Source organism: Embiotoca jacksoni, unplaced genomic scaffold (genome assembly GCF_022577435.1).
Source record: "Embiotoca jacksoni isolate LCO1_2020_lvr unplaced genomic scaffold, fEmbJac1.0.p SCAF_1, whole genome shotgun sequence".
Classification (NCBI taxonomy): Eukaryota; Metazoa; Chordata; class Actinopteri; family Embiotocidae; genus Embiotoca; species Embiotoca jacksoni.
The window spans coordinates 16298893-16321195 of NW_027185229.1; the positions used below are offsets into that span (position 1 = coordinate 16298893).

Below are 22303 nucleotides of genomic sequence, written 5' to 3' on the forward strand. Positions count from 1 at the left end.
TATTATTGCATCAATTTCAATTCTTAACTCCAATTCAATCTTCAATTTAAACTGTTGCTTCTCCAACAGATTCTTTTTTCGAGATCAAAGTAAAAGGTTGGTCCCTGAGCCGAATATTTGTTTTCATGATCACCTGTATAGCAATTATACATATTAAATACACGTGTTAATCTCTAACTTTTCAGCCCTTCTTCCACCGAAACTGACAGTTAGTAGGTCGGTGATCACAGAGACAGAGTCAGTCACATTGAGCTGTGAGGCACCACCATCTGTTTCTGTGTCTAAGTGTCATTTGTACACTCTAAGTGGAGGAACTGAGAGAGACGTCTCCTGTCAGAACACACTGACAGGAACTGAACTGCTGGAAATGGCAAATCGCAGATCGCCTGCTGAGATTAAAATTAACTGTTTATACAGAGTACAGCAGCCTGAAGAGTTATGGTCTCCATACAGTGACATATTTTCCATCACTGTACAAAGTAAGTGACTTTACTCACATTTACTAATGTTATTATATCTTGATACAGAATCAGCACAAATAAATGTACTGCATTTTAAGTTAATTTTAAGTGTGTAAGAGCGCCAGATTTTATCATAAAAATACATTTATTTTTATTACTGTTGCTGAATCCCACCGCAGGGCTGCATAATGCTATTCAATTTATCTTTAGAATGTGTTCAAATACATTTTCAAATGCTTTATTTTCAGCTCCTCTTCCTCCTGAACTCGCAGTGAATCCACCAGTGGTCACAGAAACAGACTCTGTCACACTGAACTGCCAGACTCCGCCATCTGTTTCTGTGTCTCAGTGTCATTTCTACACTTTAAGTGGAGGAACTGTGAGAGAGTTCCCCTGTCAGAACACACTGACAGGAACTGAGCTGTTGGCGATTGCAAATCTCAGCTCACCTGCTGAGGTTAAAGTGAACTGTTATTACATTGTCAAACATCCATCTCCATACAGTAACCTGTCCTCCATCACCATTCAGCGTGAGCGACTGTTACTTTCATCTATTGATATTATTATGTCTTGATACAGTATCAGAACAAGATCAATTTCATAATATGATATTCAGGTTTGAATTTGTTTTAGGCACAAACCAAAAAGAAGAAAGAACAACGTATGTGACAACCTTCTTTCCAAGTGAAATGTCACCCACTGGCAGAGGTGATGCAAGTATCCTAGTATTTATTGGTTTGATTCATTGTTTTTAGATGCCTGAAAATGTGATATAACCCATTTACTTATTTATATTACATATTACAATATCAAATCCTATGATGAACAACACAATTATTTTAAGTTAGTTTTAAATTTGACAAATGTGGTATTATGTCACACTGTGATGTCGCAGAAATTGTGACCAACATCACAGAGGATGAGTTCCCATTTTAATCTGACGTCAGAGTCATGTCATTTACAGTAAAATGACTGTATGCCTGACTGCCAACACTTTGTATTCTCATGTTGAATGAGCATTGCTCCTTTTCAGTCTTTTTCATGTGTTCACAACTAAATTCAGACAGTAACTTTGTACAAAGAGGAAAGCAATTTCATTTCCCCTATTATTAATGTGATGTACAGTTGTATTGGTGGTACTGGAGATAAAACACTTGCACACTGCAAATATCATCCATCTAAGAAACATGTGTTTGGCCTCTGTTGTTCAAAAGCAGATACAGTAATTACTGCTGCACCTCATCTGAATTCAGTTCTTTGTGAAATAACTGTGTAAGAGAGCACACAAATAACTGATGTATCCTGAATATTTACTTATTTCTGGTCATATACAATGTACAACTGACAGACTCAAATCGTCGTCTTTTAATGTCAAAATTTTTGAACTAGAGTCCACCATGACCCAGACGACGCCAACACAATGTGAAACCACAGGTGGGACATTCACTGAAACTAAAATCTATGACATTATTGTTTATCAATCACTGTGTTTGTTACTTTTGAAACATTATTCTTTAAAACCACCAGGTCTTGATGTCAGGACACCACAGTTAGTTACCGCTGTCAGTTCACTCACTACTTCCTTAACATCAGTGAAATCAGCATCAGGTGACACAATTACTTACTTTCCTGATGAGTCACACTGATATATCAAAACATTTTAAAACAAGTGTCTGGCTTGTTTTGTGTCTACAGGTAGTTCGACCTCTGCTTTGCTTCCTGTGACCACGCTGAACCCAACTTCACGTTAGTAAAATGTCTTTATACACACACCACATATTGTAAATAGTTGGCTATTAAACTAAATTCATCATTTAGTGCCCGGTTTTGCTATCTGTAGACCATTTGACATCCTCGGCAAAATGTTCACCTCAGCCAGTACCCTGGTTATCTCAGAAATGGAGGATTACATGGTAGATGTCCCTGTGACAGCACTCGTCTTTGTCATTTTCAATGTATTCACGTAATGTGATGTTAATGCGGACTGACTTTGAGACTGCTAAGGTGAGAAAGCTAAGTGAACACCATTTACCATTTAAACTGTAATTAATAAAATTAATAAAAAAGACCCAAATTGACTTTTTATTTGATAATTTAATTTACAAAGATTTACAAAAGATGGAGTCTATATACAACATTTTTCCAAACCATTTTAATTTTTACAACCAATTCAAACCTCTTTCGGAGCTCCAGCCGCAGTTCAGTTTAAAATTCACTTCCTCAATCAAATCCAAATTTTTCATCAGGACTATCATATTAAAGGAACTCTTAAGCATTTGCAACAAGGTTTCTTCACCTCTGAATTTTCAGCTCTTCATTTAGTGAAACTGACAGTGAATTCATCAGTGATCACAGAGACAGACTCAGTTACATTGAGCTGTCAGGCTCCATCTTATGTTTCCGTGGATCGGTGTTATTTCTACATTGTGAACAGAAAAACATTTGAAACGTTCTCCTGTCTGACGACACTGACAGGAGCTCAGCTGTTGTTGATGTCACATCAGACTTTACCTGCTAAAGTTGAACTGAAATGTTTTTACACTGTAACGTATGGAGATACAAATTCTCCATCTCCACACAGTGACATATCCTCCATCAACATACGTAGTGAGTGTACTTTTCTCATGCTTGGACTTGTTATCAGATGGTGTGCTCGATAACTAACGTTAAAATGTCACTGGTGAGATGAGGTGTCAGGTGTTAAATTGTTGCTACACAGCTAACATGTACTGTACTTTGTTGCAGACCGGCTCATTATATTTAATGATTTTTTATTCATCTTCATGTAGGTCAAAAACCACAGATGACTCTTCACTATGATAGAGACGTAGTTCTCTTGATTTGCTCTGTGCCTGGATCTGTGAAACATGTTACAACATGTAACCTGTACTTTGGAGAAGGAAGTCGTCCAGTTGAAACAACAACTATCTGGAAAATGAACTCCAAGAAACAGTGGTTCTGCCTGTTCACTGTCACACTTGAGGATTTTCAGAAATTTCCACATTCAGTTCAACAAAAGGAGGTCAGCTGTGATTACAGTTCGGAAAGTGAACCCAACTCTTTGTCTCCTCGTAGTGATGGATACAGTTTAACTGGTGAGTCAAAGATGATGATTGACTTTACAAAATATGCGATACAACACTTCTTTGATGTTAATGAAAATGACTAAAATAACTGCGACTAAATGGGCAAATTAATGAATCACAGTCTGCATTGACATTTGAACCAAACTTCATTTGCATGTCAGTTGAAATCTTTGTTAGACTCTATGACATCAGAATTAAGATGTCTGTTCAATTTATTTTGTTTCAGACTCTGGGTCTATTTAAGAAATGATCAAGTTAACAGAACAATATTTGTGGTTCTAAGAACAGCGATGGCCAAAATGAGGTTGTGGTCGGAGTAGATTGAGCAGACGGTACAACAGCACTGTCATACTGCCTACATCTTTGTTTTGGTTTGAATTACCACCAAGATTACAGCCATGCCAGCAGCTCCTTGTACTTAGGCAGAGTCAAGATTGGATCTGTCAGCATGCAAACATTTTCAGCATCCTAGTTTCGTATGTTATCATATTACAAGCTAATTAGCAGAACGTGCAGCTGCGTTTGACAAGAATATTTTTAGTTCATGAATATCTCTCCAACAAACACTTGGATCACAGTTGTGGGTCGACTATCAAGTTCAATTGCCACAGAAATGTTCATGGCATTGCTAAAAAAAAACATCTAAATCTGTTTAAGTATTTGCACAAATGACAATATTAGCACAAATGTCAATTTATTTGCACGCAATGGTAAATCACAAATTATGCAGTCAAGACCATAAAACATATAAGAAGTCACGCATTGCTCTTCCTTAGACACTGTGCTTCAGGGCATATATTTTGATATAAGATGACGGCTACAACATTAAAATGCCACGTCACCTTTGATTTGAGAAGGTTTGCATCAATATAACTGTTAGAGATAAAGCCCTTTTACACAGACTCTCCAATTTGCAAGTGTTCAAAAGTAAAATGAAACTTAATATTTTTTTGGGCAGCTGGGTCTTGTTTCATTGATAGTTTAGGAACAACAGAGGATTTGGCTCAAAGTTGAGTGAAAGCTTACAGTTGCTGTCGTTGACAATTTTATAGGTGAGATTCTTCTGACCCTATCAAAAACGCGAAGATGTATTGCTGTGAATGTTTTTAATGTTTCTGGCTATTACAATAGATCATACATTCAAGCCTGGCACTGATGCTGGCTTGTTGCCTGAACATCCCCAAAATCCAGCAACAGGGGAGCAAAAAGCTGCATGCTAATATGATTTTTAGCAAATAATTATTTTTGTCAACTGTTTCCTGGGAATTTTATTTTATATATTGTTTTATTATTTGTCATGTTCTTTATCACGTTTTTTTGAGCAACATTTTATTTTTTGCAGAATGTGAAGAACCATAATTGTACAATTTTACTGTTAAAAGTTGTCACCCTAGTGGATAGTTGACAAATACAGAATGTTTCTGTTGGTTTGAACAGTATTTATTGCTCTTCAGTGTCACAGTAAAACATGCTCCTCCTTAACCTGCATTTAATGATTCATTATTTTTGAAAGTTTATTTAAACATTAAATTCATATCAATGTCAGTCATCAGTTGTTTTTTTTTATTTGGTGGTCCATGCACTGGAAAAAGTACTGTGGGAGCAAACAATCATACTGCTTTTGTATTAATAGTAAAACTTGTTTGTGGCTTTCAAACAGAAGCATCGGTGTGGAAGTCTGCAGTAGCTGTGGCTGGTTTCGTGACACTTGTTGTCATCTTACTGGTACTGGCACGTTTCATCAAAAGGAGAACTGGTGAGAACTATGTCAATTTACATATCAAGTAAAGCTATTTTTCAATATGTACATACATATTACGTTTATATTACTGAAATTGAGATTTTCTTCAGTTTATTCAGTTTTACTAGATTTGTTTTGATTTTGAATTAACAAGGTTTAAATGTTTCTTAGTGTCCACAGCATCCAGAGGTTTATTGTCAGTTTGAGCATGGCTTGGGTTGCAGTGATCACAGTGATGCAGTGGTTATCACTGTGGCCTTACAGCATAAGGTGCTAGGCTTAGAACCTGCTGGTCTTTCTGTATTCTGTACCTTTCTGTGTGGGTTTTCTAGAGGCGCTTCAGCTTCCTCCTACAGTCCAAAGACATGCATGTTAGATTGATAGATGATTCTGCATTGGTTGTGGGTGTGAATGTGAGCATGAATGGTTGTCTGTCTTGGCCCTGTGATGGACTGGCGACCTGTCCAGGGTGTACACCGCCTTTTTCCAAAAGTCAGCTGGGCGAGCCTCCAGCCCACGCATGACCCTGTACAGGATAAAACAGGTGATGGGTGAATGAAATATGTCAAGGAATTTTCCATTTATGGTTATAAAGTTGGTTTCCTGCAGAAGGGTCTGCTGTTATAAGAAGCTCTCACTGAATCCGAGCTTGTCAGTTTATTATGTCTCTATTTTGCACCTCTGTTAACATGATTGAATATTACTGGTCACACAGCTGTCAATGAGCCAGTGATTGTAAAGCAAATTTAATGCCATTCAGCCAACACGAGCATGACTTCTGTGCTCTGCCTGACACTTCTGTCTCGCTATTTCTTTTTGTCCAGAAAGTTGTACCATGGATATTCCTTTTGCATTTTCTCCTTAAAAATATGTTGAGTTGTGTTTTGTTTTTTGTTTTAGCCGACAGGACTGATTTGGTAAGTTTAAACAACAGCAGAGTGGTGTCAACACTTTTGCTTCTAACAGGTTTTTCTTCACACCATCATTATTCTTTCTTCAATAAGACTACATTCTTACTGTCTCCTCTATCTAACATAGTCATAAAATATTTGCAGGCTTGTTTTGATGAAACCTGCAGTATCATCACCTACGAGTGCAACATTGGTAAGCTGCGTTTGTATTTCTGATGGAACAGGTTTAATAAATCACTTTATAATGACAAAGTCACGACAACTAATACGGATATTTGTCTTCTCACAAAAGTATGGGGGAATTTTGTTGTTGTTGTTTGCAATTGTTATATTATCAGAGTTGTCAGTCAGAAAGTAAGATTTTCATAAAATATGTTTCTGTCATAGAAGGAAGACATTTCCTTTTCATATCAAACAGTTGAACAGAGTTTGGCTAATGTTGTGATATTACGACACATCTTGACACGAGATTGTTGTGCACCTCCTGTAGATGAGAAAATGTGAGGACAACGACCGTTAATTAGCCACACGGTGGCGCAAGTTCTACTGAAAAGAAAAGTGTTTGAGTAGACATACTTGTACATGTCATTAAAGGTATTATCTTAAAATGTATTAATGCAACCTCAATTGTGGGAAGTTCATTCATGTCTGATTTTCTTTCTCATAGACTGACAACAGTTGGATCTACCCTGAGAGATACAGTGCATCGCGCTCCAAAGTCATTTGGAAATACAAGTGTTGTTTTTCTTGCAGCTTATTCACTCTGCTTAATCATGTGCTGATTAATTGATAATTCGTTTATCTCCTTATCATATGTTGCAATGTTTTAAACAGTAAAACTTCAAACACAACTGATAAAACTGTCATTAATTTCAAAAGTTAAACTTCAGTTTCATCATTAGTTTCATGCTGTACTTAACACAAATACATGTTTCTAATAAAGTGCTTTACAGAAACAGAGTGATCCATGCATGTGCTTTAAATTTACATAATTTAACACACTTATACAGAATAACTACTAATAAATTACTACAAAACATCATTTAATCCACAATAACTTAATGAAAAGAGAAAACTGTTACAGAGACTGGAAGAAAAACACAGACTGAACAGAATAATCTTGAGGTAAAAAATATGGTTGAATGGTCAGTACTACATTTTTTAAATAGTTTATGAACATGCAATGTGTGTGTGTGTGTGTGTGTGTGTGTGTGTGTGTGTGTGTGTACACAATGGTGAGAACCTGAAACAGCTAATATATCTTAAACCTACCGTATCTTTGTTCAGAGGTTAACCTCCACATTTACATTCGATCTAAATAAACCACATTTCCAACAACTGAACTTTGACCACGTTTCTGTATCTTGTTTGGGTGATTCAGTTCTGACACTTTCTGTGGTTTTCCTGTGAACAAGTTCTGCAAAATGAATCTTTAGTACATCAACGTCCAAGTAGCCAGACACTCAAGTATCTTCTTTGGAGGGTTCTCGATGTCTTTGTATTGAGCTTCATCATGGCTGGACGCCTGTTGATTGTCATCCTCATGTGTAAGTTAAACTTCTTGTATATATTTGTTTGCTTTTACACATAAATGCATGTTTACACTTGCAAACGCTATGTGACTGCATGAAGCAAAAACTAGTTTCCACACTGAGACAAAGTACATCTTGATCTTTGAGTTTGATCATTTTTAATGAGCTATTATCTCATGTATTTATTTTGTTATCATATTTTCATTCCAACAGGTTATTTTCATGAGCTTCAAGTCCAAGGTCAGTGAATAATCTAAAACATTTCAGCTGTCCTTCTATACTGTTATCACTGGTGTATTAGCCTATAACATGCTAGTAATTGACTACTTTTACACTTACATTTTTCTTCACTTCCTCAATAAAATTCAAATTTTTCATCAGGAGTATCATTTTAAAGGAACTATTAAGCATTTGAAATAATGTGTCTTCACCTCTGAATTTTCAGCTCTTCCTCCAGCAAAACTGACAGTGAATTCATCAGTGATCACAGAGACAGACTCAGTTACATTGAGCTGTCAGGCTCCATCTTATGTTTCCATGGATCGGTGTTATTTCTACATTGTGAACGGAAAAACGTTTGAAACATTCTCCTGTCTGACGACACTGACAGGAACTCGGCTGTTGTTGATGTCACATCAGACTTTACCTGCTAAAGTTGAACTGAAATGTTTTTACACTGTAAAGTATGGAGATACAAATTCTCCATCTCCACATAGTGACATATCCTCCATCAACATACGTAGTGAGTGTACTTTTCTCATGCTTGGACTTGTTATCAGATAGTGTGCAAGATAACTAATGTTAAAATGTCACTGGTAAGATGAGGTGTCAGGTGTGAAATTGTTGCTAACACAGCTAACATGTGCTGTACTTTGTTGCAGACCGGCTCATTATATTTAATGTCTTTGTATTCATCTTCATGTAGGTCAAAAACCACAGATGACTCTTCACTATGATGGAGACGGAGTTCTCTGGACTTGCTCTCTGCCTGGATCTGTGAAACATGATACAACATGTAACCTGTACTTTGGAGAAGGAAGTCATCCAGTTAAAACAACAACCATAAGGAAGAAAATGAACTCCAAGAAACAGTGGTTCTGCCTGTTCACTGTCACACTTGAGGATTTTCAGAGATTTCTACATTCAGTTCAAGAAAAGGAGGCCAGCTGTGATTACAGTTCGGAAAGTGCACCCAACTCTTTGTCTCCTCGTAGTGATGGATACAGTTTAACTGGTGAGTCAAAGATGATGATTGACTTTACAAAATATGTGATACAACACTTCTTTGATGTTAATGAAAATGACTAAAATAACTGCTACTAAATGGGCAAATTAATGAATCACAGTCTGCATTGACATTTGAACCAGACTTCATTTGCATGTCAGTTGAAATCTTTGTTAGACTCTATGACATCAGAATTAAGATGTCTGTTCAGTTTATTTTGTTTCAGACTCTGGGTCTGTTTAAGAAATGATCAAGTTAACAGAACAATATTTCTGGTTCTAAGAACAGCGATGGCCAAAATGAGGTTGTGGTTGGAGTAGATTGAGCAGACGGTACAACAGCACTGTCATGCTGCCCACATCTTTGTTTTGGTTTGAATTACCACCAAGATTACAGCCATGCCAGCAGCTCCTTGTACTTAGGCAGAGTCAAGATTGGATCTGTCAGCATGCAAACATTTTCAGCATCCTAGTTTCGTATGTTATCATATTACAAGCTACTTAGCAGAACGTGCAGCTGCGGTTGACAAGAATATTATTAGTTCATGAATATCTCTCCAACAAACACTTGGATCACAGTTGTGGGTCGACTATCAAGTTCAATTGCCACAAAAATGTTCATGGCATTGCTAAAAAAAACATCTAAATCTGTTTAAGTATTTGCACAAATGACAATATTAGCACAAATGTCAATTTATTTGCTCGCAAATTAATTTCATTGATATCCTTTAACTGTAGATATTTTTGAAAGAGAATCAATCATGACCAGAACAAAATCAGCATCAACCATGAGCACAGGTAGGACATGGCGTACATCTAAACAGCAACTTATCACACATGACGTCTATAAAGGATTTTAAAAGTTTTTTGTGCATTTCTGCTGCAGAGTCGACTGTTCGCACGCCCACTGTTTGCAGTCCGACCACTTCTGTGAAACCAGAATCAGGTAACAGTCAAATTTTTCATGAGTAAATCACAAATTATGCAGTCAAGACCATAAAACATATAACAAGTCACACATTGCTCTTCTTCAGGCACTGTGCTTCAGGACATATCATTTGATGTAAGATGATGGCTGCAACATTAAAATGCCACGTGTCGCCTTTGATTTGAGAAGGTTTGCATCAATATAACTGTTAGAGATAAAGCCATTTTACACAGACTCTCCAATTTGCAAGTGTTGAAAAGTAAAATGAAACTTAATATTTTTTTGGGCAGCTGGGTCTCGTTTCATTGATAGTTTAGGGAACAACAGAGGATTTGACTCAAAGTTGAGTGAAAGTTTACAGTTGCTGTTGATGACAATTTTATAGGTGAGATTCTTCTGACCCTATTGAAAACGCTAAGATGTATTGCTGTGAATGTTTTTAATGTTTCTGGCTATTACAGTGGATCATACATTCAAGTCTGGCACTGATGCTGGCTTGTTGCCTGAACATCCCAAAAATCCAGCAACAGGTGAGCAAAAAGCTGCATGCTAATATTATTTTTTGGCAAAGAATTGTTTTTGTCAACTGTTTCCTGGGAATTTTATATTATATATATTGTTTTATTATTTGTCATGTTCTTTATCACGTTTTTTTGAGCAACATTTTATTTTTTGCAGAATGTGAAGAACCATAATTGTACAATTTTACTGTTAAAAGTTGTCACCCTAGTGGATAATGGACAAATACAGAATGTTTCTGTTGGTTTGAACAGTATTTCTTGCTCTTCAGTGTCACAGTAAAACATGCTCCTCCTTAACCTGAATTTAATGATTCATTCTTTTTGAAAGTTTATTTAAACATTAAATTCATATCAGTGTCAGTCATCAGTTTTTTTTTTTTTTAATTTGGTGGTCCATGCACTGGAAAAAGTACTGTGTGTGCAAACAGTCATACTGTTTTTGTATTAATAGTAAAACTTGTTTGTGGCCTTCAAACAGAAGTATCGGTGTGGAAGTCTGCAGTAGCTGTGGCTGGTTTCGTGACACTTGGTGTCATCTTACTGGTACTGGCACGTTTCATCAAAAGGAGAACTGGTGAGAACTATGTCAATTTACATATCAAGTAAAGCTATTTTCAATATGCACATACGTATTAAGTTTATTTTACTGAAATTAAGATTTTCTTCAGTTTCTTCAGTTTGACTGGATTTGTTTTGATTTTGAATTAACAAGGTTTAAATGTTTCTTAGTGTCCACAGCATCCAGAGGTTTATTGTCAGTTTGAGCATGGCTTGGGTTGCAGTGATCATAGTGATGCAGTGGTTATCACTGTGGCCTTACAGCATAAGGTGCTAGGCTTAGAACCTGCTGGTCTTTCTGTATTCTGTACCTTTCTGTGTGGGTTTTCTAGAGGCGCTTCAGCTTCCTCCTACAGTCCAAAGACATGCATGTTAGATTGATAGATGATTCTGCATTGGTTGTAGGTGTGAATGTGAGCATGAATGGTTGTCTGTCTTGGCCCTGTGATGGACTGGCGACCTGTCCAGGGTGTACACTGCCTTTTTCCAAAAGTCAGCTGGGATAGCCTCCAGCCAACGCATGACCCTGTACAGGATAAAGCAGGTGATGGGTGAATGGAATATGTCAAGGAATTTTCCATTTATTGTTATAAATTTGGTTTCCTGCAGAAGGGTCTGCTGTTTCAAGAAGCTCTCTCTGAATCCGAGCTTGTCAGTTCATTATGTCTCTGCTGTGCACCTCTGTTAACATGATTGAATATTACTGGTCACACAGCTGTTAATGAGCCAGTGATTGTAAAGCAAATTTAATGCCATTCAGCCAACACAAGCATGACTTCTGTGCTCTGCCTGACACTTCTCTCTCACTATTTGTTTTTGTCAAGAAAGTTGTACCATGGATATTCCTTTTGTATTTGCTCATTAAAAATGTAATGAGTTGTATTTTGTTTTTGTTTTAGCCGACAGGACTGATTTGGTAAGTTTAAACAACAGCAGAGTGGTGTCACCACTTTTGCTTTTAACAGGTTTTTCTTCACACCATCATTATTCTTTCTTCAATAAGACTACATTCTTACTGTCTCCTCTATCTAACATAGAAAAAAAATATTTGCAGGCTTGTTTTGATGAAACCCGCAGTATACGTCACCTATGAGTGCAACATTGGTAAGCTGCGTTTGTATTTCTGAAGGAAACGGTTCAATAAATCGCCTTATAATAACAACGTCACGACAACTAATACGAATATTTGTCTTCTCACCGAAGTGTGGTGGAATTTTGTTGTTGTTGTTTACAATTGTTACATTACTAGATTTGTCAGTCAGAAAGTAAGATTTTCATGAAATATGTTTCTATCATGGAAGGAAGAAATTTCCTTTTTATATCAAACAGTTAAACAGAGCTTGGCTAATGTTGTGATATTACGACACATCTTGACACGAGATTGTTGTGCACCTCCTGTAGATGAGCAACTGTTAGGACAACGAATGTTAATTAGCCACACGGTGGCGCAAGTTCTACTGAAAAGAAAAGTGTTTGAGTAGACATACTTGAACATGTCATTAAAGGTATTATCATAAAATGTGTTAATTTAACCTCAATTGTGGGGAGTTCATTCATGTCTGATTTTCTCTCTCATAGACTGACAACAGTTGGATCAACCCTGAGAGATACAGTGCATCGCGCTCCAAAGTCATTTGGAAATACAAGTGTTGTTTTTCTTGCAGCTTATTCACTCTGCTTAGTCACGTGCTGATTAATTGATTATTCATTTATATCCTTATCATATGTTATAATGTTTTAAATAGTAAAACTTCAAACACAACTGATAAAACTGTCATTATTTTCAAAAGTTAAACTTCAGTTTCATCATTAGTTTCATGCTGTACTTAACACAAATACATGTTTCTAATAAAGTGCTTTACAGAAACGGAGTGATCCATGCATGTGCTTTACATTTACATAATTTAACACACTTATACAGAATAACTACTAACAAATAACTACAAAACAACATTTAATCCACAATAACTCAATGAAAAGAGTGAAGTGTGTGCATGTGTGTATGTGTGTGTGTGTGTGTGTGTGTGTGTGTGTGTGTGTGTATACACAATGGTGAGAAGCTGAAACATCTAATATATTTTAAACCTACCGTATCTTTGTTCAGAGGTAAACCTCCACATTTCCATTCGTTCTAAATAAAACACATTTCCAACAACTGAACTTTGACCACGTTTCTGTAGCTTGTTTGGGTGATTCAGTTCTGACACTTTCTGTGGTTTTCCTGTGAACAAGTTCTGCAAAATGAACCTTTAGTACATCAAAGTTCAAGTAGCCAGACACTCAAGTATCTTCTTTGGAAGGTTCTCGATGTCTTTGTATTGAGCTTCATCATGGCTGGACGCCTGTTGATTGTCATCCTCATGTGTAAGTTACAATTCTTGTATATATTTGTTTGCTTTTTCACGGAAATGCATGTTTACACTTGCAAACGCTATGTGACTGCATGAATCAAAAACTAGTTTCTACTCTGAGACAAAGTACATCTTGATCTTTGACTTTGATCATTTTTAATGAGCTATTATCTCATGTATTTATTTTGTTATCATATTTTCATTCCAACAGGTTATTTTCATGAGCTTCAAGTCCAAGGTCAGTGAATAATCTTAATACATTTCAGCAGTCCTTCTATACTGTTATCACTGGTGTATTAGCTTATAACATGCTAGTAATTGACTACTTTTACACTTACATTTTTCTTCACTTCCTCAATAAAATCCAAATTTTTCATCAGGAGTATCATATTAAAGGAACTATTAAGCATTTTAAATAATGTGTCTTCACCTCTGAATTTTCAGCTCTTCATTTAGTGAAACTGACAGTGAATTCATCAGTGATCAGAGAGACAGACTCAGTTACATTGAGCTGTCAGGCTCCATCTTATGTTTCCATGGATCGGTGTTATTTCTACATTGTGAACGGAAAAACGTTTGAAACGTTCTCCTGTCTGACGACACTGACAGGAACTCGGCTGTTGTCGGTGTCACATCAGACTTTACCTGCTAAAGTTGAACTGAAATGTTTTTACACTGTAACGTATGGAGATACAAATTCTCCATCTCCACACAGTGACATATCCTCCATCAACATACATAGTGAGTGTACTTTTCTCATGCTTGGACTTGTTATCAGATGGTGTGCAAGATAACTAAAGTTAAAATGTCACTGGTAAGATGAGGTGTTGGGTGTGAAATTGTTGCTACACAGCTAACATGTGCTGTACTTTGTTGCAGACCGGCTCATTATATTTAATGACTTTTTATTCATCTTCATGTAGGTCAAAAACCACAGATGAGTGTTCACCATGATGAATACGGAGTTCTCTTGATTTGCTCTCTGCCTGGATCTGTGAAACATGATACAACATGTAACCTGTACTTTGGAGAAGGAAGTCGTCCAGTTGAAACAACAACCATAAGGAAGAAAATGAACTCCAAGCAACAGTGGTTCTGCCTGTTCACTGTCACACTTGAGGATTTTCAGAGATTTCTACATTCAGTTCAACAAAAGGAGGTCAGCTGTGATTACAGTTCAGAAAGTGAACCCAACTCTTTGTCTCCTCGTAGTGATGGATACAGTTTAACTGGTGAGTCAAAGATGCTGATTGACTTTACAAAATATGTGATACAACACTTCTTTGATGTTAATGAAAATGACTAAAATAACTGCTACTAAATGGGCAAATTAATGAATCACACAGTCTGCATTGACATTTGAACCAGACTTCATTTGCATGTCAGTTGAAATCTTTGTTAGACTCTATGACATCAGAATTTAGATGTCTGTTCAGTTTATTTTGTTTCAGACTCTGGGTCTATTTAAGAAAAGATCAAGTTAACAGAACAATATTTCTGGTTCTAAGAACAGCGATGGCCAAAATGAGGTTGTGGTCGGAGTAGATTGAGCAGACGGTACAACAGCACTGGCATGCTGCCTACATCTTTGTTTTGGTTTGAATTACCACCAAGATTACAGCCATGCTAGCAGCTCCTTGTACTTCGGCAGAGTCAAGATTGGATCTGTCAGCATGCAAACATTTTCAGCATCCTAGTTTCATATGTTATCATATTACAAGCTAATTAGCAGAATGTGCAGCTGCAGTTGACAAGATTATTATTAGTTCATGAATATCTCTCCAAAATTTTACAAAACTCCAACAAACACTTGGATCACAGTTGTGGGTCGACTATCAAGTTCAATTGCCACAGAAATGTTCATGGCATTGCTAAAAAACTTCTAAATCTGTTTAAGTATTTGCACAAATGACAATATTAGCACAAATGTCAATTTATTTGCACGCAAATTATTTTCATTGATATCCTTTACCTGTAGATATTTTGGAAAGAGAATCAATCATGACCAGAACAAAGTCAGCATCAACCATGAGCACAGGTAAGACATGGTGTATATTTTCACGTACTTTTAAAGCCCTAAACGGTGGGCACTGCGTCTCAAAAGGATGTCCTCCCACACAGATATTACAATATATTGATGTAAACTTAATGTGCTGACGTATAGAGCCTAAAGAGCAAAAAAATAATGAAAAATGTCTTGAGATTTATCTCATATTGCTGCCTGTTCAAGTGATGCACAAACACACCATCTCTCACAGTTATTCACACGAGAAACTTAAAAGTCTAATCTATCTTTTATGAACAGAGTCACACAGATTGACGCCTTTCTGGACATTTACTACAACCACAGGTAGGACATACTAAATATTTAAAGAATATCAAGAACTTTATCAAAAGTACTGACCATGATTTATAATAGGTCATACTATTAGCTGGCCTCATGCTTCATGTCCTGTATTTCCTGTACAAAAATAAATAAATCAGGTTATGTATATATTTATATAATGTATACGTGAGTGTCACTAGGTCAAAATGACTTTTTAAAATTTGTTTTTTCGTAGCATTTTATACCTTTATTACACAGAGAAAGGAAGAAGATGATAGTAAATGAGCAGGAAAGATTATCTCAGAAACTTAAAAATATTGTTGACATATGTTCTATTTTGATGTTTAATCTCAGTCCAACAACTGATATGACCTCTGCTGTCAAACAAACTGAGAATGACAATTTTACAGGTGAAATTCTTTTGACCCTATCAAAAACGCTAAGATGTATTGCTGTGAATGTTTTTAATGTTTCTGGCTATTACAATAGATCATACATTCAAGCTTGGCACTGATGCTGGCTTGTTCCCTGAACATCCCAAAAATCCAGCAACAGGGGAGCAAAAAGCTGCATGCTGATATTATTTTTAGCAAAGAATTATTTTTGTCAACTGTTTCCTGGGAATTTTATTTTATATATTGTTTTATTATTTGGCATGTTCTTTATCATGTTTTTTTGAGCAACATGTTATTTTTTGCAGAATGTGAAGAACCATAATTGTACAATTTTACTGTTAAAAGTTGTCACCCTAGTGGATAGTTGACAAATACAGAATGTTTCTGTTGGTTTGAACAGTATTTCTTGCTCTTCAGTGTCACAGTAAAAGCATGCTCCTCCTTAACCTGAATTTAATGATTCATTCTTTTTGAAAGTTTATTTAAACATTAAATTCATATCAGTATCAGTCATCAGTTTTTTTTTATTTATTTGGTGGTCCATGCACTGGAAAAAGCACTGTGGGAGCAAACAATCATACTGCTTTTGTATTAAAAGTAAAACTTGTTTGTGGCCTTCAAACAGAAGCATTGGTGTGGAAGTCTGCAGTAGCTGTGGCTGGTTTCGTGACACTTGTTGTCATCTTACTGGTACTGGCACTTTTCATCAAAAGGAGAACTGGTGAGAACTATGTCAATTTACATATCAAGTAAAGCTATTTTTCAATATGCACATACATATTACGTTTATATTACTGAAATTGAGATTTTCTGCAGTTTTACTAGATTTGTTTTGATTTTGAATTAACAAGGTTTAAATGTTTCTTAGTGTCCACAGCATCCAGAGGTTTATTGTCAGTTTGACCATGGCTTGGGTTGCAGTGATCACAGTGATGCAGTGGTTATCACTGTGGCCTTACAGCATAAGGTGCTAGGCTTAGAACCTGCTGGTCTTTCTGTATTCTGTACCTTTCTGTGTTGGTTTTCTAGAGGCGCTTCAGCTTCCTCCTACAGTCCAAAGACATGCATGTTAGATTGATAGATGATTCTGCATTGGTTGTGGGTGTGAATGTGAGCATTAATGGTTGTCTGTCTTGGCTCTGTGATGGACTGGCGACCTGTCCAGGGTGTACACTGCCTTTTCCCAAAAGTCAGCTGGGATAGCCTCCAGCCCACGCATGACCCTGTACAGGATAAAGCAGGTGATGGGTGGATGGAATATGTCAAGGAATTTTCCATTTATGGTTATAAAGTTGGTTTCCTGCAGAAGGGTCTGCTGTTTTAAGAAGCTCTCACTGAATCCGAGCTTGTCAGTTTATTATGTCTCTGCTGTGCACCTCTGTTAACATGATTGAATTTTACTGGTCACACAGCTGTTAATGAGCCAGTGATTGTAAAGCAAATGTAATGCCATTCAGCCAACATGAGCATGACTTCCATGCTCTGCCTGACACTTCTCTCTCGCTATTTGTTTTTCTCCAGAAAGTTGTACTTACAAGAGGTAAGAAATCTTTTTTTTTCTTTTTTCTTTTTTTTGTTTAGCAAAACCTAATTTCCCATTTTTTTTCTGTCATCTTTTATGCAGAAGTTAGCTTTAATGTGTAAAATTGTCTTCTTATTCAGCCACCGCACAGAACCACTTGAAAATGTGTGGTTGCTTGATTGAAGCAAGGCATTAATGAACAGCTCATTCACCTTCACCAGCTATTGTTACATGTTTTTTTCTTTATTTCTGTATAGAACTCATGGCAGCATTACAGCATCACAACATTCTGTTGCAGATGACGTTGTCTGCATGAGAAATCTTGACCATGGAGAATTGGTAATTAAAACACATTTTTCTGTCAAATGTGTTGTTCACATCTCTTGGAATAATCAAACATTGCATAGCAAAGCTACTCTAAGTACAACAACGTGTTGAAATATGTTATTCATGAATATCTGGCGTTTTACCTCACTTCTTCTGTGGTGTCTTAAGTTACGTGCGGGTAACGAGGGGGCCTACGAAGTGATCACCTCAGTATCTGCTAATGGCTGTTCGACTGGTAAGCTGCTTTTTGCTTTACACCTAACTGAATGTAGACTGATAGAGGATATGAACAGATGTCATATTGTGTACTACGTTGTGTGTACAATAAATATTTGTTCTTAGTTCATCTGCGGTTTTCGCTGTTTGTTAGGTGTCTTTTTTAAAAGAGATTTATCAAGACAGTAAGTATTGTAGCTATATGTTTTTTTTAAGCTTTATAGTTTATATAGTAATATAGTTGAATAAACAAAACTTTTAGTAACGTTATTTCTTTCCTTACTTTTGCTCCATGAAAAAGAACAAACACAACATTAAACACAAAAGGGTTTTTTGTTTCCATAATATTGTATTGGCTTGTGATAAATGCAGTTTTTTAATTATTGAAAACTTATTATGGATTTCTAAATTAGTGAAGCACAATGGCTGTCCAATTCATAACAATCATCAAGTAAACTACACTTTAGATTATTTGTATTTACAGAAATCCTTCACAATTCCCTACTATGTCTCTTTGTATTTGATACAGACAATAATATGTGGAAAATGACTGAAAATATGTTAATTTAGTGTGCGGTTCTCTTTTACCTGCAGGCTCTGAGAAATTGAACAGACAAGAGCCTCAAAGTGAAAATGTAAGTAAGATAAGGAGCACAATAGGTGCAGTTTTTTTTTTTGGTGCTATAGATTTAAAAGGCTTTTACAGTTGCAGTCTTTCTTTTCTAGTCTGACTTATACCATGTATACTGCACCATCTCAGAGGATCCAGCTGCATCAGCCCTGCAGGATATGGTTTACAGCGTCCTGCAGACACAATGAAACACAAACCTTTTCACAATGTGCAGCCAAGAAAGAAGACAGCCACAAGAGTGCTTTTCAAACAGTGTGTCATTTCATAACCTGTCTTGTATTTCATGCTGTATATTGTATTGTGTAATCTAACAGGGAGCAAAATGCTTGTGAGGTCTGGTGTTGAAAGCCTTTGACACAAGTGGAATCCTTCTTTCCAGTCTTAAAGACACCTGACGTGAATGATGCAGTTCTCAACTGCTTTTAATAGGAGTTTCCAGCCATGTGCTATTTTTTGATCATTTTATTTTGAACATGTGGTAAAGATTGACAGTCATAACACCACTGATATTTGCATCTTTTATTGTTAGATTTCTTGTGTTAATACCAAAGGAAACATTTATATTGAACATATGTTGTGTATCAACAAATTGTCTACTGCCTACATAAAATGTTGTCACTCAGTGTATCTGCAAAATGTTTTTCTGTCCAAGTATTGAATGTAAGTTTTCTTACACCATGTGATCCTGGTCATTACGGCATGATTCCTGTTTTTTAAGCTTATGTTAGCAATTCCAAGTAGATGATGATGTAAGATGTAGAGAAACATTGTGATCTCTGGTCTCTGTTGTCAAAGTCCTGTAATTTGAACACTGATCATCTACCAGGACTTCCCTCCTTACTCTGCAGTAAAGATGTCCCACTTCCTTGTCTGTAAAAATGTTTTCACTGCATGTAAAGAAGATACGTTTCCTACAAACTGTATTCTACGTTGCAAGTTCATTTAATATCTGTATTTTTTTTTCCAATTGACATGATAAAAAAAAGAAAAAGTTTATTACCACTTTTTGTAATTGGATATTTTCCATCCAAATGTTTTCTTAGACTATGCATCATAATTTAACTTACACACTTTGACCACACCTTTTACTATATAAATGGAGGTTATATAACTCCAGTTCCCTGAAGAAGTGTGACAATAAGGTTTCGGACATTATCATGGGACCAACCTCTCTCTCAAACATGTGTCGAACCCAATGAGACTGTCACAGGGAGGGAAAGCAATGTTTTCCTTTTTGCAAATAAGCTACTCTGTGAAAAACAACAAGAGAGCAACAGAAATGATGAACAACTTATTTTAAACTAGTTAACGTGCACTGTGGCACGTGTGGTAACATTTAAAGCAAGTCTATGTAAAGCGTTTGTTTCTGTGGCCAGTTTGTGTGACTCACTTCTGATCTTGAGGTTTTCATGAGAACACAATGACACTAAATGAAGGTGAAAGTCAAAGTCCGAAAGACTACTGTGTTCTGTACATTCACATTATTCAGCTTCATCATGGCTAGACACCTGCTGCTCATCATCCTCTTCTGTGAGTTAATCCTCTTATCAGGTTCTTTCATTGTTGTTGTTGTCTATTACTTAATGTAGGCTATTTAGTTAATATTTTATTATGTAGTTTATTTAATCATTATTATTTTTACACTTTTTGATCAGGCTGGTAGGACCAGTTTGAGTTCAATTCTAACTTACTAACTGTCCAACAGATTCCTTTCAGGAGATCAACCTACAAGGTCAGTCTCAGTTTATTCTTGTTTTCACTGTATGGTCAGTAGCTATAATTTGACTATTTTTGTACAGTATATTATAATTAATATTTGCTAATCGTGACTATCATTTGACAGATTAAGCTACTAAATCTCTAAAGTAACATTTACCTGTAATTTCAGACCTTTCTCAACCTAAAGTGACCGTGAGTCCACCGATGATCACAGAGACAGACTCAGTCACACTGACCTGTCAGACTCCGCCATCTGTTATTGTGTCGCAGTGTGATTTCTACATTGCAAATCAGAAGACATCCAAAGATGTCTCCTGTGTGCTGACACTAACAGGCACTGAGCTGCTGAAGATGGCACATGTCACTTTACCTGCTGAAGTCAAAGTGAGATGTTTTTACACTGTACAGATTGGAGCTATTAATTCTATGTCAGCAGACAGTGATACAACCACCATCACTGTAAACAGTGAGTAACTAATTATAAATATATCATCAGAAAATGCTTTAAATTGATGCAAATATAGTTATTTCACCAAATACTTACTTACTTTTTCAGACCTTCTTCCACCTCAACTGAGAGTGAATCCACCAGTGATCACAGAGACAGATTCAGTCACATTAAACTGTCAGATTCCATCTTCTGTGTCTGTGCCTGACTGCTACTTTCGCATTTTAAGGGAAAAACCTCCCAAACGCTTTTCTTGTCTAGAGACACTGACAGGAAATGAACTGCTGTCGTTGACGCGTCAAAGCTCACCTGCTAGTGTTGAAGTGACATGTTTTTACCTTTTATCGCATCAATCTCCAGAGAGTAATATGTCCTCCATCACCATACACTGTGAGTAAATATTACTGCTGTGAAGTAATGTAAGGATATCTAACTACAATATCGGTACAAACAACAAAGCTGCTCTTAACATGAGAGTGAGATGTGAAGAAAATGTTCAGTGTGCATCAGACTTATTCATTTTAAAAAGAAATAGCATCACAGCATTTTCTACTTTGAAGAATATATCATCCATTTACTTTCTCCAACATATGTTTTCATTTTCAGCCCCTCCTCCTGAACTGAGCGTGAATCCACCAGTGATCACAGAGACAGACTCGGTCACACTGAACTGTCAGACTCCTTCATCAGTTCTTGTCGCTGAATGTTTTTTGAACTTTTTCAGTACAAAAACTGCCAAAGAAGTCTCTTGTCTGCACACAATGACAGGAACTGAGCTTCTGTCGATGACACTTCAGAGTTCACCTGCTGAGGTTGAAGTAACATGTTATCACACTTTAAAGAACAAAGGACAACATCGATCACCACAAAGTAAAGTAATCCACATCAGCATCCAAAGTAAGTAACTACACTGCAATGCTCTTTATTCTTAGGTGCTGACCTCCCCTCCCTCCTACCCCTCCCCAAAAAAAGGAAAGGAAAGAAAAACTGTTTTAACAAACTGTTCCCATTAAAACCTCATCTATACCAAGAGGTGACGTACGTTTGACAGTTTGATAATTTGTTGAACTAGCTTCATGTCCAGGTCCTTGCTGTTCTGAGTATTGATAGATTTAACTACACTTTGTATTACACATTACACATTGACCTCAGATGACACAGAAAATGTTAATGCTGAATGACAAAGCTGAATTTTAGATGTAAAATGTGGTGATTATGGTATTGTAGGACAGGACTAATTACTGCTGAAAATTCTCTGAAATCAGGTCCTCATGAAAGAATAACGACCATGACCCAGATAACGCCAACTTCCAGTGAGACAATAGGTAGGTCATGCATTTAAACAACGACCCATTACATAATTGCTTATCAATCACTCTGCTTGTCATTTTCAATGTATTCACATA

The 22303-nt window shown here is 36.5% G+C and overlaps 1 protein-coding gene across 2 annotated transcripts; it reads left to right on the top strand.

Moving 5' to 3' along the window:
• Positions 1-144: 144 nt before the first annotated feature.
• LOC138194246 (uncharacterized) lies at positions 145-21079 on the top strand. Of its 2 annotated transcripts, XM_069142835.1 has the most exons (17): positions 145-479; positions 710-991; positions 1095-1169; positions 1851-1895; positions 1989-2069; positions 2157-2207; positions 14237-14545; positions 15292-15351; positions 15619-15663; positions 16660-16755; positions 17556-17574; positions 17814-17895; positions 18052-18118; positions 18694-18734; positions 20436-20462; positions 20619-20915; positions 21006-21079. In XM_069142835.1, the coding sequence occupies exons 1-16, from the start codon at positions 368-370 to the stop codon at positions 20637-20639; spliced, it is 1413 nt and encodes a 470-aa protein (XP_068998936.1). In that variant the 5' UTR covers positions 145-367; the 3' UTR covers positions 20640-20915; positions 21006-21079. The 2 variants fall into 2 exon arrangements, with proteins under 2 accessions (XP_068998936.1, XP_068998944.1); XM_069142843.1 differs by lacking the exons at positions 14237-14545; positions 15292-15351; positions 15619-15663; ... (6 more) ...; positions 20619-20915; positions 21006-21079 and adding exons at positions 3251-3556; positions 5208-5303; positions 6189-6392; positions 6867-7262 and having other exon boundaries at positions 149-479.
• Positions 21080-22303: the final 1224 nt, after the last annotated feature.

Coding starts and splice junctions, on each gene's coding strand:
- LOC138194246 (XM_069142835.1), top strand. CDS start 368: ATGGCAAATCGCAGATCGCCTGCTGAGATTAAAATTAACTGTTTATAC. Junction 1,896..1,988: donor AACACAATGTGAAACCACAG/GTGGGACATTCA, acceptor TAAAACCACCAG/GTCTTGATGTCAGGACACCA. Junction 2,208..14,236: donor CACGCTGAACCCAACTTCAC/GTTAGTAAAATG, acceptor ATCTTCATGTAG/GTCAAAAACCACAGATGAGT.